The sequence below is a fragment of the Malurus melanocephalus genome, unplaced genomic scaffold (assembly GCF_030028575.1).
Source record: "Malurus melanocephalus ecotype Western Australia unplaced genomic scaffold, MMel_1.1 scaffold_34, whole genome shotgun sequence".
Classification (NCBI taxonomy): domain Eukaryota; kingdom Metazoa; phylum Chordata; class Aves; order Passeriformes; family Maluridae; genus Malurus; species Malurus melanocephalus.
Genome location: NW_026623266.1, coordinates 3485084 through 3500446, shown reverse-complemented (window position 1 = coordinate 3500446; position 15363 = coordinate 3485084). Strand labels below are relative to the sequence as shown.

The 15363-nt window shown below is 47.1% G+C and overlaps 1 protein-coding gene across 3 annotated transcripts in view; it reads right to left on the bottom strand.

The window, feature by feature from the left end:
- Nucleotides 1-9371, bottom strand: part of GAB2 (GRB2 associated binding protein 2) — a 90971-nt gene extending 81600 nt beyond the window's left edge. For all 3 annotated transcript variants that reach the window (XM_057364075.1, XM_057364076.1, XM_057364077.1), the window contains exon 1: nucleotides 9164-9371. In XM_057364075.1, the coding sequence (XP_057220058.1) occupies nucleotides 9164-9235 (72 nt within the window). In that variant the 5' untranslated portion in view covers nucleotides 9236-9371. The remainder of the gene's footprint in view (nucleotides 1-9163) is intronic.
- Between the last annotated feature and the right edge of the window lie 5992 nt (nucleotides 9372-15363).

The window sequence follows — 15363 nt, the reverse complement described above, 5'->3', positions numbered from 1 at the left end:
ACCAACCTGGACGAGGCTCTGAGCAACCTGATCTAGTGGAAGGTGTCCTTGCCCATGGCAGGGGCTTGGGACTAGGGGATTTTCAGGCTGCTGCCAACCCAAACCACTGTGATTTGGTGATTCTGTGGTTTATTGTGTTTGCTCCTTCCAGTGCCGGATGGCYCTCAAACACAGCACCTGTGTGCAAACACTGGGAGAAGGAAGGAGATCTGGAGTTGCTGACATGACCTCTACAGCAGTGGTAAGGGAGACTTTTAAATGGAGAGGCAGCTACTAAAACCCAGCTGAACCGCACAGCCAACCTTCCCTTTTCCATGGGGCACTGTTGGAAGCCAAGAGCATCCAGGAAGCACTAAAACCATATAATCCCCCCTACAAAAAAAAMCCAAAAAAGCACCAAAAGGTCCTTAAATAAGTATGTGGATGAGGATCTGGAAAATAGATTGGTAGCAATGACTAATAATCCCATTAAGCATTGTCACTGACATTATAATAAGATTAAAAAATGCAAACAAACAAAAGCATTACCCACTTTAACACCAGCACCCAGTACCAAACCTACCATGAATGTGCAACACAGCTCTTCGAAGCTGAAAATTTAAGAGACACATCAGGGTCACCAGCAGAGAGGAGACAAATGAAGGCTTACTAGTCACTTTTGGAAACAAGATGTAATCCCTGGTTGGATATTATGTTAAGTGGCCAGAAAGTGGATTTAGCAAGTCAACTTGCAACTTTTGGCAGCCACATGAAAGTCCATGGGGATGTTCTGAAGGTCAGCAGGGAACCCCAATGGGCGAGGCAGCAGCTGGGATCATCAGCAAAACTTAATCACTGAAAATCCATGAAATTCAGGAGACTGCAGATCTTTGACTCAGAATGTTACTTCCATGTTACCATATGGATGCRGGACCTGGAACTCCACCAAAGAAATGTCTAAATGCCTTCCAAAGCAAACGCCTTTGGAAAATATCAGGCTTAAATGGAATAAGATGCATAACAAATACTGAAAAGCTATTAGGATGGTATCTTCGATCTAGAAGACATGATGGAAATAGTCTGGATGTGTCCAAAAGGCGTGGGGAAGCAAAAGAAATAAGAAAAAAAAATTTTAAAAAACCCAAGTAGAAGATACTTTAGTCAATACATTTTCATTTCTGTCAATAGATTATTATTTCTGTCAATAGAGAGAACAAACATACAGCATTTAAAAATTCAGAGGCCATGTGAAAAGGAGTCTGCAATAGGCAGAGACAGAAAAGCTTTTGAGGCAATAGAAAAGAAGAAACAATCCGCACACTTAATACAGAAATGTCTAAGAGCTGTTCTCAACTGGTCCTGCCTCAAAACCAGATTTAAACTATAAATCAAAATGTCCCATTTCTGGCCCTAGAGTGAACTTCCTATCCTGAACACACATCATTTTGGGGYGAGAATATTCACATTTGGATGGAGAAGTTCATTTCTAGGTATTAGCGTAATGCAGACAATCAGACTGACRCAAGATTTCCCAGATCAGAACCTTCTCCAGGAAAACTGCACAAGAACTCAGAATAGGAACCAAATATAAAAACACAAATCCAGAGATGAAATCAGCCCCCCTCCTCCAACCCTCCCCCCCCGCCCCAGTTGCTGGATTTAGTCCAGATTCATTGGAGAAACAGGCACCACTGGCTACCTTACACAGCAAGAAACATATGCTTGCAGCACTCAGATTTTCCTCCTGTCCTTTAAAGGCACAGCTTGCAGGCTAAAGACAGCTAAGAGCAATTTTTTTTTACCAAAGCTGCGTTTTATTTATTTGCTATTATTTTTTAGAATCTTCTAYTTAAACACAGTATGTAATGAATTGCTGTATAGAATGATTGTGTGTATAGATATGACTGATGACAAATGCACGAAGGCACTGTGCAGGCTTGCATGCTGACCTTGAGGAAATCCTCTTTGTGCATTGCAAGGTCATGGCAGGCACACCTTGGTGCAAGTTGTTTGCCTGGCAGCATGCAAATGGTCTGGATCTCTTCTTAAGCTCTCAGGGCTGTTTTCTGTGAATCCACGCWCTGAATAGTTGCTTTTTCTGTCACTAATCACAAATAAGAAAGAAATTGTTCACAGAATTACAGACTATCCTGAGTTGGATGAGACTCAGGGATCACTTAAGTCCAGCTCCTGGTGCTGCACTGCACAGCACCATCCCCAAAAGTCACACCTGCGCCTGAGAACATTGTCCCAATGATTCTYGGACTCTTGCAGAACCCCACTAATGACCAGTCACCAGCAATGGTCTACACTGGCTCCATCTATACAGCCTCCCACGTTCACTGCCAATTTGCTGCTGGTWTAACCCAAGATAACCACATTATAACCACAAAGCTGGTTTCCCTTGGCAGCAAAGTGGAGAAGCTGCCTAGAACGGCAACAAAAGGTCTTTCAGCTCTGTTGCTGCTCTCTGGGTGCCCTGGTGTAAATCAGACCCTCTCTGCTTTCTTCCACCTCCTGGGATACATTTTGCCACCGCTGTAAGGTGCTGAAAGATCAGGATAGGAAAGCATCAGGATAGGAAAATGAAACTTTAAATACTTTAAGGAAGTGCTGAAAGGAAAGGCCAAGCAGTAATTTCCAAAACGTTTGGATCAGCTCATCTTGGAGATACCCCAGATGACCTTGGCACCCTCACCATTCAAATCCCTGACAGAGGTATTATCTATTTCTCTGGACCAGCTGCAATCTGTTTCCATTTTCACACATCATCAGCGAGCCACCCAAAGCCCCCGGCTCAGGTTGAAACCATAAAGCCAGGGTGAGCTTCCAGCTGTGGGAATGAACCTGAACACAAGTGCAGCCAAATCACTGACTTGCTCCGTGCCTCAGTTTTCTCACCAGACCAGACCTTTCAGGGCAGATGTGGTCTCCCCACACACTCAGCACATTGAGCCCCAGTTGCCTCAGCTGCTACTGTAATACAGATAAATAATTTTCGTTCTGCCTTTGAGTCACTACCATAAATTATGTGCTTTGGTCTGGTAAACACTATTGCATCATGTCTTGCATCTAAAATTTGCTAAAAGAAAAAGAGAAAAAATGGTTTCAGTATCACTTCTGCTCTCTTTCAAAGAGAAACAAAGCTGGCTTCCTCACATGCCTTCAAGTATTGTTTGTCTTTCTTAAGTTCAATCTGTGCTTTGCCACCATCAATCTTTTACATCCACTGTGGACTGCCAGGACTATTGGCCAGCTCTGCAGTCACGACAGACAGCTGAGGATTCACTCAAGCTGTGCTAGAAAAGCCAAAGTACCAGGAAAACACACTGGCTTTACCCCCCACACAATACACGGACTCCTTACCTCTGTGGGCATGTCCACCTCAATTGATGCAATGCCTCAGAACACACAGGAGTTGGTCCTGACCAAACCAGTTTGGGTTTCAGCAGCTGAGGAACTGCCCTAGCACGTGTGTTGGCAGCAAACAAAACAAAGACTGTCCACCTTCACAGGCAGCTGGGCTAAAACAGCTCTACTTCTTCCAAGATTGGTGGCTTCATGCTGCACTGTGTCACAGAGTTGTATGCAATGCTGGGTTGGAGGCATCTCGGGAGCTCAGTTGGAATTTTCTCTAGCCAAGTCTTGAAAATCTCCACAGACTGAGACCCTACAGCCTCTGTGGGAATCTGTTCCTCTACACTATGACCCTCTTACTGGAGGGGCTTTCCTAAGACCCAACCTGACCCTCCAAAGCTGGGTTGTGTTTGTTGCACCTTATTTTGTCACCTTCTACAATCAAGAAGTGTTTGACTCCATCATTCCCACAACCATCCTTCAAGTATCTGCACGTTACCAGATCACAATTATCATCACCATCTGACAGTTTCCAGAAAATGTTACAGGGGCCAAAGGAATGCAGCCCCACACTCAAACAAAATGACCCCAAAAGAAGGTTGTAGGGAAGAGGTCGTGTATTATGACTCCTCAGCAATGATGCAGCAGAGAAACAAGTTAGAGAGCAGGACCTTTGTGCAGCATTGCACAAGAGAGCTGGTGTAGCAGGAGTGCTGGCAGGATCTGCCTTTGCAAGCAAAATGCACCCCATGACCAGCAAAACCTTCTCAGGTGGGGCAAGTGTTCATCCCTCCTCTGAGTCACGGGGCAGATGACAACAGCTAAAATATAGGATGGTCTTTTTGAATCAAGCTGGGAGATTACATGGGAGGAGCAGGGTGCAGCAAGGCAGTTTGACAGATGGAATAAGTGCAAAGTCATGGAGTTCAGTGCTTTCAAAACTTTCTACAAAGAACTTGTCAGAGGATTTCCCTGAGTCCCATCAGGAGATCAAGGTGACATAATTGGTGACCTTAAGCCTCTTGGCTACCCCTCCCTGCATCCAGGCTCAAAATCCATAAATTCACCTAAACCAGCATGGAAGGAACTKCTGGAGAATTTGTCAAATTTATTCCACTGCCTCAAAAGAGATTCAGCTCTCTGAAGTGGAGTTTGGCCAGCCTGTACTTCAGAACTGCCACGATGGAGACTCCAAGCCCATTCCAAACCATCTGTTCCGCTGCTCCACTCCTCTGGCAATCAGAGGTTAGGAAGTTTTTCCTACACTTGTTTCCCTTGCTACAGCTCAAGCTCAGCACTTCTTGGCCTCCAACCACCAGCCATGGAGAACAGTTTACTCCCTTCCCCTTCACAGCTACCTTTGACATATTCGAGGGCTGTTATTTCTCCTCTCAGCCCTCTCATCCTTAAACAACCTCATTCCCTTCAGTCTTTTTTCGATATTTTTGCTCACTTTTTGTGCTTTTCTCTGCAGTGGCTGCAGTATTTCCTATTTTTGGTGGAGGGGAGCATCCTGAATGAGGCATGGCACAGCTGAGCATGGGAGTGAGCGATTCAAACTCCTTAGAGAGAAGGAAAAAAAGGGAGATAATCTTGCACAATACCCATCTTTTGTACTTTGCTGCAGAATAAAGGGATRTTCTTTCTTCTCTCTCCTATAAAATTTCATCCCAATCAGCACTGTGCCAAACTCCACCTGGCATCTCCACCATTTGACAGCCTGTGATACCTCTGTGCTAATAGTCCTACTTCAGTCCACATCCTACATTCTCATTTAAGGAAGACATCCTTACAATGTGTTTTCAGGTGGGATATAAAAAATCTACTTCAGGAACCAAAAGAAGCCTTTCATCAAGGAGTTGTCCCTTGGAATAGGGCTGTGATCGGTAAATCAACCCTTTAACCCCTTCTTGCTCATCCCATCGGAGGGGAGTAGCTCTCCCAATGACCTTGATTAAACTACTTTTGCTTGATGTAAGAACGACCATTGATATACAAAGCCAAACCCAGATAAACCAGCCAGGAGAAAAAAAAAACCCGAAAGCACTAAAGAACTGTAAAACAGCACACTGCGAGGAGCTTTTGTTTTTGTCAGAGCTGCAGACATACATCTCAGCCAGAGAGAAAATACTCTGGCTTCATGCTACATAAATGAGCAGGCAGAGCGCACTGATCTAACGATAGGGAGCTGAGCTCTCTACGACAGCACTTATTTTTCACAATGCTTCCCTGMCAGACAGTCCACCCCCGAGCCCATCGTGCTGGGCAGCGGACAGACACAAAACACTGCTCTAAAGCCACGTCTAACACAGGAGACAAGAGACAGGCACGTCCAGAGGGAGAGGACCAGGAGACAGTGAGTCAGTACAGGACCAGCACAACATGCGCTGGTCTCAGCTCGTTGGTCACACAACTGAAGCCAAGGGTTTTGTTTAGGCATCTGGGTTTAAATTTTTTTTTTTAATGTGTATTTTAAGGAGGAGCCAGGAGGAGAATTAAAAGACAGTTCTGTGCTTTGTGGCTGCATACAAGGAGACCCTTTCATGCATGAAAGTCAGAAAGGCAAAAGGTAGGGACAGGCTTTTTAAAAGGGCCTGTAGCAACAGGACRTGGGACAATGGTTTTATACTGAAAGAGGGTAGATTCAGACCAGCTAGAAGAAGAATTTTTTTTTAAATGGGGGTGGTGAAACACTGGCACAGGTTGCCCAGAGAGGTGGTGGATGCTGTATCCCTGGAAACACACAAAGCCGGGCTGGATGGGGCTCTGAGGAACCTGGTCCAGTTGAAGATGTCCCTGCTCATTACCAGGGAGTTGGGCCAGATGAGTTTTAAGTGTCCCTTCCAACCCAARCCATTCTATGGAGGTGCAAAAAGTGTTTGTCTGAAAAAAAGCGATCAAGCAAGAGGAGGAGGGAGCTTGGTGTGCCAAGCAGAACAGAGGTGAAAAGAGGTATTTTGGTACCTCCATTACTTTTGACCTTCAATTGTTTGCTTAGCTTTTATTATCAATATTACAGTAGCAATTACAGCCAAACTGCCCAGGGTCCACATGAACCCCTGTCTGCAGTTACGAGGCTGAAAAAAGGAACATTTTGTCTCAACCTTTAAGCAGTCATTGTTTGATCATTTGAATGTCCCTCAACAGAAGAGAAACTCATGACACCAATATTCCCCAGAGCGCTGTACAAATAGGTGCCTCGATCTCCCATAAACTGAAGTGAAACAGTGCAGGTATTGCTGTAAATGCAGATTAAAGTCGCAGAGATCAGGCGTGGAGAAGAGTCCCCTTCCCCAATCACTCTGGGTGGAAGTTAGTGAGAAAATTTAGTACTTTCCTGTCTTGCCACAGATCCCCTTGAAAAATAAAAGCAAAACAAACCCAGGCATATAAAAGCACAGCACTTCAAGGACAGCGTTAGCAACACACCCATGTGCAGACACATATATTTGAAATGCACTTGTCAAAGAAAAAATAAATCTATCATCAACCCTATGTCAATACAGCCAGAGCAGGAACTTCAAACCCCATTAGCAGCATCCTGCAGGCTGAGATTTCTCCTTTGAGGTCTCAAAGCAGAATATAAACCGAAGCTATAAGGAAAGCAGCAAAGCCAGCGATTCAGCACCTTCCCTTTGAGGCTGTATAAAAGCTGGTGTAAACTGCCTTTTGTGCACAAAAACCAAAGTCCAACCATGTGGGTTTGCTGTAGATGAAGGCAGGTTTTACAGGAGGAAAGCCATCACCCTCAGGCTCCATAACAACAAGCTGCTCTGAACTACTCTCAAGGAGAATTTGACCAACACACCAATACCTTGAATGCACACCACCACTATATATATATATATATACACAGTATCAACAATAGCACATTAAAAAGCAAAGGGATGGGGCACCACCAAGCGAGACACAGCCCAAGCTAAAGGCCAACACTTTCAAATCCAGCCACCGATGCAGGAAGCTGGTGCAACTGGTGTGACTGGAAGGGAAGTCCCATTGACCACAGTGCTGGGACCGCTCTAGCACAGAGATCCCCTCGAGTGACATCTGCCGTTTCCTGCCCGGCAGAGGCTGCGTGGGATGGCCGGGCACATCTCAGCACGGCTACATTTCCTCTTGGGGGAATGAGGATGTTTTGAAAACATAGGTGGCTTGCAAAGCTCTTTGGGACATATGTGCATGAAAAGCACTCTTATGCACATCGATAATTAGCGCTAACCACTGGCGTGTCACACCCTGCATGTAGAGCATTTCGCAGATTTATTCAGCTCTTGCTGGAATGCCAGAGCACAAGCTGGATATTCAGACAGTGATGTGAATGCCCTTTCATGGGGCAAATGCTGGGGAGCTAATGATGTTTGATGAGTTAAGGCCATTGGTGACTCAGGATCAGCAATTAGTTGATTTCTGCGGGAGGWAGGTGCTTTGCTCCATTAAGCTAAAAGCATCCTCCACAGTTCAGCATGCACAAAGTCATTCTGTCCACCTTCCACAGAGCCTGCGGTGGTATTCATTAGGGTGTTGGTATTTCCCACATGAACACCCAGGTTTACCTTTGTTTCACTGTATTTTGGGGGACAAGGAGCAAAAGAATCAGATTCCCTAGCATTCCATCCCACATCCCTATGCCAAGCCGATATGCCCTCAAAGAGCATGAAGCACACAAGGAAAGGATTGCCAAGAGCAACTGAACACACATTCCGGTGCAAAGGGATGTTTTGCTACTGATATSTACATTTTGGGCATGGCTAATAACACTCTATCACCAATCAGACACACCCCTGCTCCTGCTCCAGCCTGCAATAAGGGACTAAGACATCCATCTCCCTCTCAAGGGGAGGCAGCGATGCTTCCATCAATCAATAACAGRCACTGGGGAGACACCAGCTGCACTTGTTCTGCCTGCCATTCCCAAAATGCACACAGGCAAAAGCAACAGGACGAAAGGATGATCTGGCTGGTGTCCCCTCAGGAAGCGAGAGCATCCAGMTCCCTCCCAGAGGCTGCATTCCAGTCAACTGAAGCCTGGCTGAGGCTGGTCATTGGTGTCAGGGAGTGGGACCCCTGACATCCTGGGGAGCGATGTGCCGAGTCACAGGACGGCAGCGCGTTTCTGAGCTCTAATGCTCCTGGCACATGGCAGGATTGTCAGGCGGAGGACGTAAAGAACAGTTATTTCTTTCAATGAGTGGGGAATGTGACAGAGCTGGCATTTGGACCCTCTTTTTACAACTTCTTTGAAGTGTTTGATGTCAGCCGCTAACGACACAAAGGCTATCGAAGCGCTACTGGTGCTATCTTCAAAGGGTTCGGACGTTCAATGATTAATAGGAACCGTGCGCGGGATGGGGGAGAGCGCCTTATTACGGGGATGTTGGGGGGGATCCAAGATGCGTTAGCACCTTTACTCTTGGGACCAAGGCATTCCCACACTTCCCTAAAACACAGGACTTCAAAGGCGGGGGTGTGACCGTCGCAGGTCCCGGGTGAGCCCGGCCACCGCGGGGCGCAGCCAGAACGGCCCCAGCGCCGAGTGYCCGCTTCAGCCGTGACCGTCACCGCCCACCCCACCACCCCGGGGCAGGGCACAAGCCGGGGGGCTCGGAGATGCTCCCACCCGCCTTCCCCGAGCGGCGGGAAGCCGCGAGGGTTCGTCCCCTGCCCGGACAAGGGGCACCCCCRCTCTGCCGAGGCTCCGCGGCGCCGGGAGAGGCGGCGGCAGGTGCACCCGAGCTGGCGGCGGGGGAGCGRGAATGGAGGCGGAGGAGATGGACCCCGGCTTTCCCGGGGTCGGGGTAAGGATGAGATGGGGTGGGCTGAGACTTACGTATCTCCGTAACTTCTTCTCCGGCGGTGACTTTCGGAGCCAGCCCGAGCACACCACCTCCCCGCCGCTCATCGCGGCAGCCGGGCGCCGCCGGGCGCTGCCTCCCGGCGCTCAGCGCCGGCCGCGCCGGCCCATGGAGGGCGGGCGGGGGTGGGTGGGTGAGCGGATGGATGGATGGATGGATGGGTGGGTGGGTGGAGGGAGAGAGGGAGGGAGGGAAAAAGGGAGGGAGGGATGGAAGGATGGATGGGGGGGGGCGGCGAGCGCCTCCCCCGCCGCCGCGGCCGCTCGGCTGCGAGCGGGGAAGCAGGAAACTGGCTCCTTCCCGGCTCACCACGCCTCCGCCCGCCCGGCGCCCCGCCAGCCCTGTTAAAGACACAAACCCCGCGGGGAGAGGGGCTGCCCGGCCCCCCGCCGCCCCGGAGGGGCTGCAGTTCYTCCCTGTCCCCCCCGCACTCATATGGTGCCTATAGAGAAACTTTATCTACACTGCAGGAGGTGATCTCCAACAGCGCAACGTGTCCTTAATTAAAAAGTGSAGCTCTCCCCTGCAAGGTTTCATTACCCCAGGACCCTTTCCCTCTCTTGATGGAAAAGGTTCTTCTCACCTCGGATGGGCGAGGCTGGCTTTAGCGCCGCTGTGCTCAGGGGCTTGTGCCTGAGATGAAGGTGCCATAGGAAAACAAAGAGGTTGAGCAAGAAACAGCCAAACACCAGTGATGCCAAAAACCCTCCYGGAGAAAAAAAAATAGCAATAAAAAACCCACAAGGGGAATCAATAAAAGCTTCGTATTTTATTATTGATTTGTAAGTAATGGAGCAATGCCACTGAAAAGAGGATTTGACTGCCATTGGACTCTCATGAAGACAAGCCAGGTTTTGTATTACAATGTATTATACCCTGGCTGAGATTCAGTATCAACTTTCAGATCTAGAAACATTGTACATTTCAAAGCCTGATCCTCTCCTCCCCGGCTGAGCCACTAATAAAGCGTCCCTCCACAGCCCTGCCAGTTGGRTTGTGCTCTCACCCTCCTTTCACTGCGCCCTTTAAAACAAAACTTGGGCATGGCACCCATAAAAGCTGAGTCCTCTTAGCCCACGCTCACTTGGAAAACACAACCTATTTGCTAGGGATGGATTTTTAAGTCTTGTCTGTATACAGCAGCTCTGCCCCAAACCTGCTCGGGCACATTCAGTCATCCCTGCCTCAGCTTCCCTGCCTGTCCAACCTCTGTGGGCAGGGATGGTCCCTCCTTACATGTTTGTGCCGTAGCTGGTGCAATAACAATTCCATGCTGGCTGGATGTGCTACTGTATGTCAAACGACAACTTCTTTATACAAAGCTGCTCGAGCAGGGATCTTGCATCACTTTAGAGCTGTAATTGCAACTTGCAGTGCCTCTGGGAGGTAGGAACAACACCTCTTTTCAAGATGGGGACAGCATGGTTAAGCCATATGTTGTTTATCATCTTTGTGAATGCATAAAGTAGGGGAATAACCCCTTACAGAACAAGTCAGTCATTTGTTAGGAATGTATTTTCTCAACAGCTTTGTGTTTCTGCCAGTGAAATGCAAAGGCTAAATAGGAAGATTTTTCTGTCTCTCACTACCCAAAGGAAGGGCTAGATCCTATTCCAGTGCTGGGCAATCTTTGCACAGAGTGAGGCTATGGTCGGATCAGCTTGGCCATCTCTGCCAACACAGAGTGTGAGATGGGGCTGAGAGCAGGGGAGAATGGAGAGACCAGTTCTGTGCTGGCCTCAGCCAGCATTGGCTTATCCATTGCACTGAAGCCATATCAGCTTACACTGCGTGAGAGTGAAAGTCTCACCCACAAACTCTCCTAGGTTAGAGGCACTTTGTGCATTTGTAGAGAAAACTGTAAACTGGTGATTTGCACTCGAGAGATTTCCCCAAAACACAGAGATTTCAGGGAGGCCGGTAAGCTAYTGGGGATTTAGAAGACTCAGTCAAGAACAGCTGAGCATGATTAATACACAGGTATCGTGCAAAACTATTCCATGGTGTATGTTAATGATTCACAGGTTAGGAATTCACTCATACTGACACCAATGCAAAGTGGTATCAATTTGAATACCAGTTGCAGAGAATCCTGTCTGCATTTTTATGTTAACAACTTCCACCACATGGAGTTGGAACACTTCATTTGGGTGATGGATGTTTAAAGAAATGCTCCATAATTATTATTGTGAATTGAAATTAATTATTCTACATGCTCTGTGACAGCCCTTGGTTTATTACCCTGCTCCCTTGCTGTATTAATTCCTTCTCTCCGCTCATCCCCTATTCTGGATYACATTTACTGACTTGGTTATATCACAGGATACATCTGAACAGTGCCCAAAACATTAAGTGCCCCTGTGAATTCTTCTTTCCATGCTTTTGGTGATGCCTGACACATATATCTCAGATKGCTGGGACTTTTGGATAGGAAATGGGTTGCGTTGCATTGTCTCAGATGTGACACAGAATCWTTAAAGTTGGCAAATGCCTCCAAGATCATCGAGTCCAACTGTAAGATTAGCTCTGTGCAGAAAAATGCTTTAAACAAAGATGCTGCACGTGAACGTGCCTCCCTAATTCCACTGTGGCTGTGCACAGAGTGGGAACAGTGAATTAAAATTCTGGCATCAGGCTGCCAGATTACATATGATCCAATGCATGTAACATTACAACGCCTTGACGCTGGCCCTCCTTAAAGCTTTTGGCCAGGAAGATACACAAATAATACCCTCAATGCCCCTGGGAGTTAAAGACGATGTCTGTCATGAGCACGGCTCTGATTTGGCAGCGCTTGCACGTTCGTAACAGTTTTACCAACTTCAAGCTGTTCCTCCAACCGGCAGTGGAGAATGAACTCAGGCTGGCCCCAGCTGACTGCGTAAATCTCCGGAGTGTGAGCTAACAGCCAGCAGCCTTGGCGGAAAACTGTGTGAAAACCACATCCCTGTGTTGGAAAAACCCGACGAGGGAGTTATGTGAAGCCATCGAGAATCCATCTCTGCCTGCAGAAGCAACTGAAGGAGGAACAGCAAAATTAGCAGGCATAGCAAGGGAGAAATTAAGATATGCCATGTAAGAAATAATATTCCTTGAACAAGGGTAAGGCTGAGAGAGTAACATTTTTCTAAAAAGTCCTTGTACTGTCTTTAGCGTGCCGGGATGAATGACAAACTGACACTTTGTCCTGCAGAAACCTCTGGGGTTTTTAATCTTAATCTTCAGTGCGGTTTCTTTTTCATGTCTGAAACCGAAATCTGTGAAAAATCAGAACTTCTAAGAAAGAAACCACAATGTCCACCGCTACTCCTTCCTGCTCCAAATTTATTCAAATGAGCTGTGCCATCTGCTGGCAGACGGGAAAGCTGCAGGCGGAGCAATTCTCCGCGCTCCCAGTCGCTGGTGCAAGCAGTCGGGATGGATGGAGACACAGGGCATTTCCTGAGGATTAGGGACCAGCTGGCTAAAATGCTTCGGGCTACTTACCCYAGCCAGGCACAAATCCCTCGGAAATGCCCTATACTGAGGTTAAAATACACCGAAACAGGCTGGGGGGGTGGGGGAAAAAGGCTTGTAAAATCTGTGCTGCTTGGTGCTCCTTGCCTGCTTTTAATTCTGAGCGAATGCTCAGTCTCCTGAGATCCAGCTCCACAACAATAGGACCTGACTTTATCTTCACGCAACAGTTCCTGCAGCAGAGCGGGATGGGAGCGGCTTTTTGATTTCATGAAGAATTTTCAAGGTTAAAAAAAAAATCACCTCTTTCAAGAACTCGAGTCCTTTCAAGCTTTCCACCTTCTATAGAAGAGCAGAGCAAGTCCCCGGGAATGACTGCAATTGAAGGCAAACCACAAGACAGTCCTTCCCTTCGTGTGACAGACAGCAGCTCCAACAGAACTGGCTGCTTTCCACGAACAGAGGGAATAGTGGCACAAGGTGCTTTGATCAGATAATGAGACAGTTTTCAAACATCTTTTTCAAGCATCTTCAGTACAGTGTTTTGGCAAAGACAGGGGCATCAGAGCTCTGATGCCTTAATACAGGCTTGAAACAGAGAAAAGGGAGGAGATGACTTGCAGGTCAGCAGCGTTCAAGGCACATAGGCTCCTTRGACTTGATAGCCCTACTTTGTCTTCTTTCTTTTGGAGATCCTGGCCAAAACTAGCACATCTCATCCAGAATGGATACAGACCCCTGGGCAGAACAGGGAGGGGCTGGGGTGCTGAGCTGGACAGTGTCCAGAGCTGTGGATGAAGCTGGAAGACACTTCCAATCCTCACACTTGAAGATAATTAAATATGTTTTCCTATTTCTATTTGGTCCACAGTGAAGCCCTGTCCTACATCTCTCACCAAACTAGACAGTCAGAAGCAACTCTGCCTGGAGCTGAGCTGGGACAGAACACCACCAATGCATTTCTCAGTTCTGGACACAGGCAGAATTTCTTTGCACCTAGTCATTCCTTCCAGGATGGATGAGTTCTTCATGCAAACTCTCCTGCCTGGATCCAGACACATTTTTGGCAGCTACCTTTACCTTCCCCCCCTCCCCACACAATGCTATTTTTACCATGAAAGAGAAAGAAACTGGGAGTTTTCCCATTTTTTTTCTCACCTCCTCAAAACAGAAAACCATTATACAACTGCTTGGTGGAAAGTGCACCAGGCAATGCTCCAGACACAGACACTATTCTGACACAAGCATAAAGGCCACTTCATCCTTATTTTTCCCTGATGAGACCAGCAGCTCGGTATGGGAAGGACTCCCTCTATGGACACTATTTGGCACAATGGGGCTTTGACCGCAGCTGGAGCCAGGGCAAGCGACCATAAAACAAATGATAATAAAGCACAGGCAGGGAAAAAATCTTCGCCGCTCCCCTGCCTGCTTAGCCGACCCCGGTGTACTCTCACATCCTTAGGCATTACTTCAAGAGCAGATGGTGCTCTGTGGTAGAGCAAACGAGCAATTATCCTCCTGACACCCTGCAAGGCCTCCCAACATGCGATTGCAAGAAGTTACTTCACCCCAAGCTAAGAGCTGTTGTCTGGCTTTTCAGCATAATTGGATGTAATCAAGTTTAATTTGGTTGGTGCAGTAACTCTGAAGACTTTTGTAAMTGGATTACTGTTGGCTCAACGGTCATGTGCCATTATATCTGCTGGCCAAAACAGAAGCCAGAATAAAAACAGATGCTTTTGCCCTACTCCTCCTTCCAGCGACACCCCTCCAGGATATGAGCTTGCCCTGTACAGCCAATATAATGAACTAAAAATTCTATTAGAAGAAGGAAGTCATTGCTGTTGTATTATGCCCAGGCCTCTTCTACAAAGTGTAAATTACTTTGAATATGTATCCCTACATTTGTTTACAATTGTTGAGCGTGGCACTGCTTAGAGCTAAAACTACTGCAACACAGACCTACTGTGCACGTGAGCTTCTAAAATTATAAATGTTATTATTCTAACTATATAAGTAGAGAAGCTGAGACCATGAGCAGGAGTGAGTGGCTGATGAGGATGGACTCCCACTATTTTCCACGGTACACCACCATGTGAGAACAAAGAATATGCAAATTGCGGTATTTATTGCAGACCTATAGCTCTACTGCAGGTAATCTATAGGTGAGAGGGGCATCTAGAAAATGCAACAAAGCCCGCAGCATAACGACCTTATTTTCCGACCCCCCATTTGCTACCAGTGTTAAGTCATGGAAGAAGCATGTGAAAGCCATCATGCTTTCATTAGGTCAAATTTTGCAAATTTAAGAGCCATTGTCTTTTCTAATTCCCCTCAAATATTGAGAGTTATATCTTCCTGACAGATGCTGAGGCCAGGCAAACAAAGACTGAAATACAGCACATTTTTAACAGTAAAAATAATCACTGGAGCAGYGTGTGGAGGTGATACCCCTTGTGGTTTGAAAGCCTTTTAGCCCATCTAGAGTGTATTATATTCCTGGCTGAGATGTCGATTGCATTTTAAACAGACATCTCCTAGAAGTCTAAAGTGTGAAGAGACTTTGCTGAGATCAGAGCAAAAGCTGCTCTGCAGTTGCCAGTCCCAAATGCTGCACAGCAGCCACCCTCSCAGCCGAATGCTGTTAAGCTGTAGTTGCAGGCATATGCATCTCTGGTTTTGGCCAGATGGCTATTTTAAGTTTCTAATGATCTGG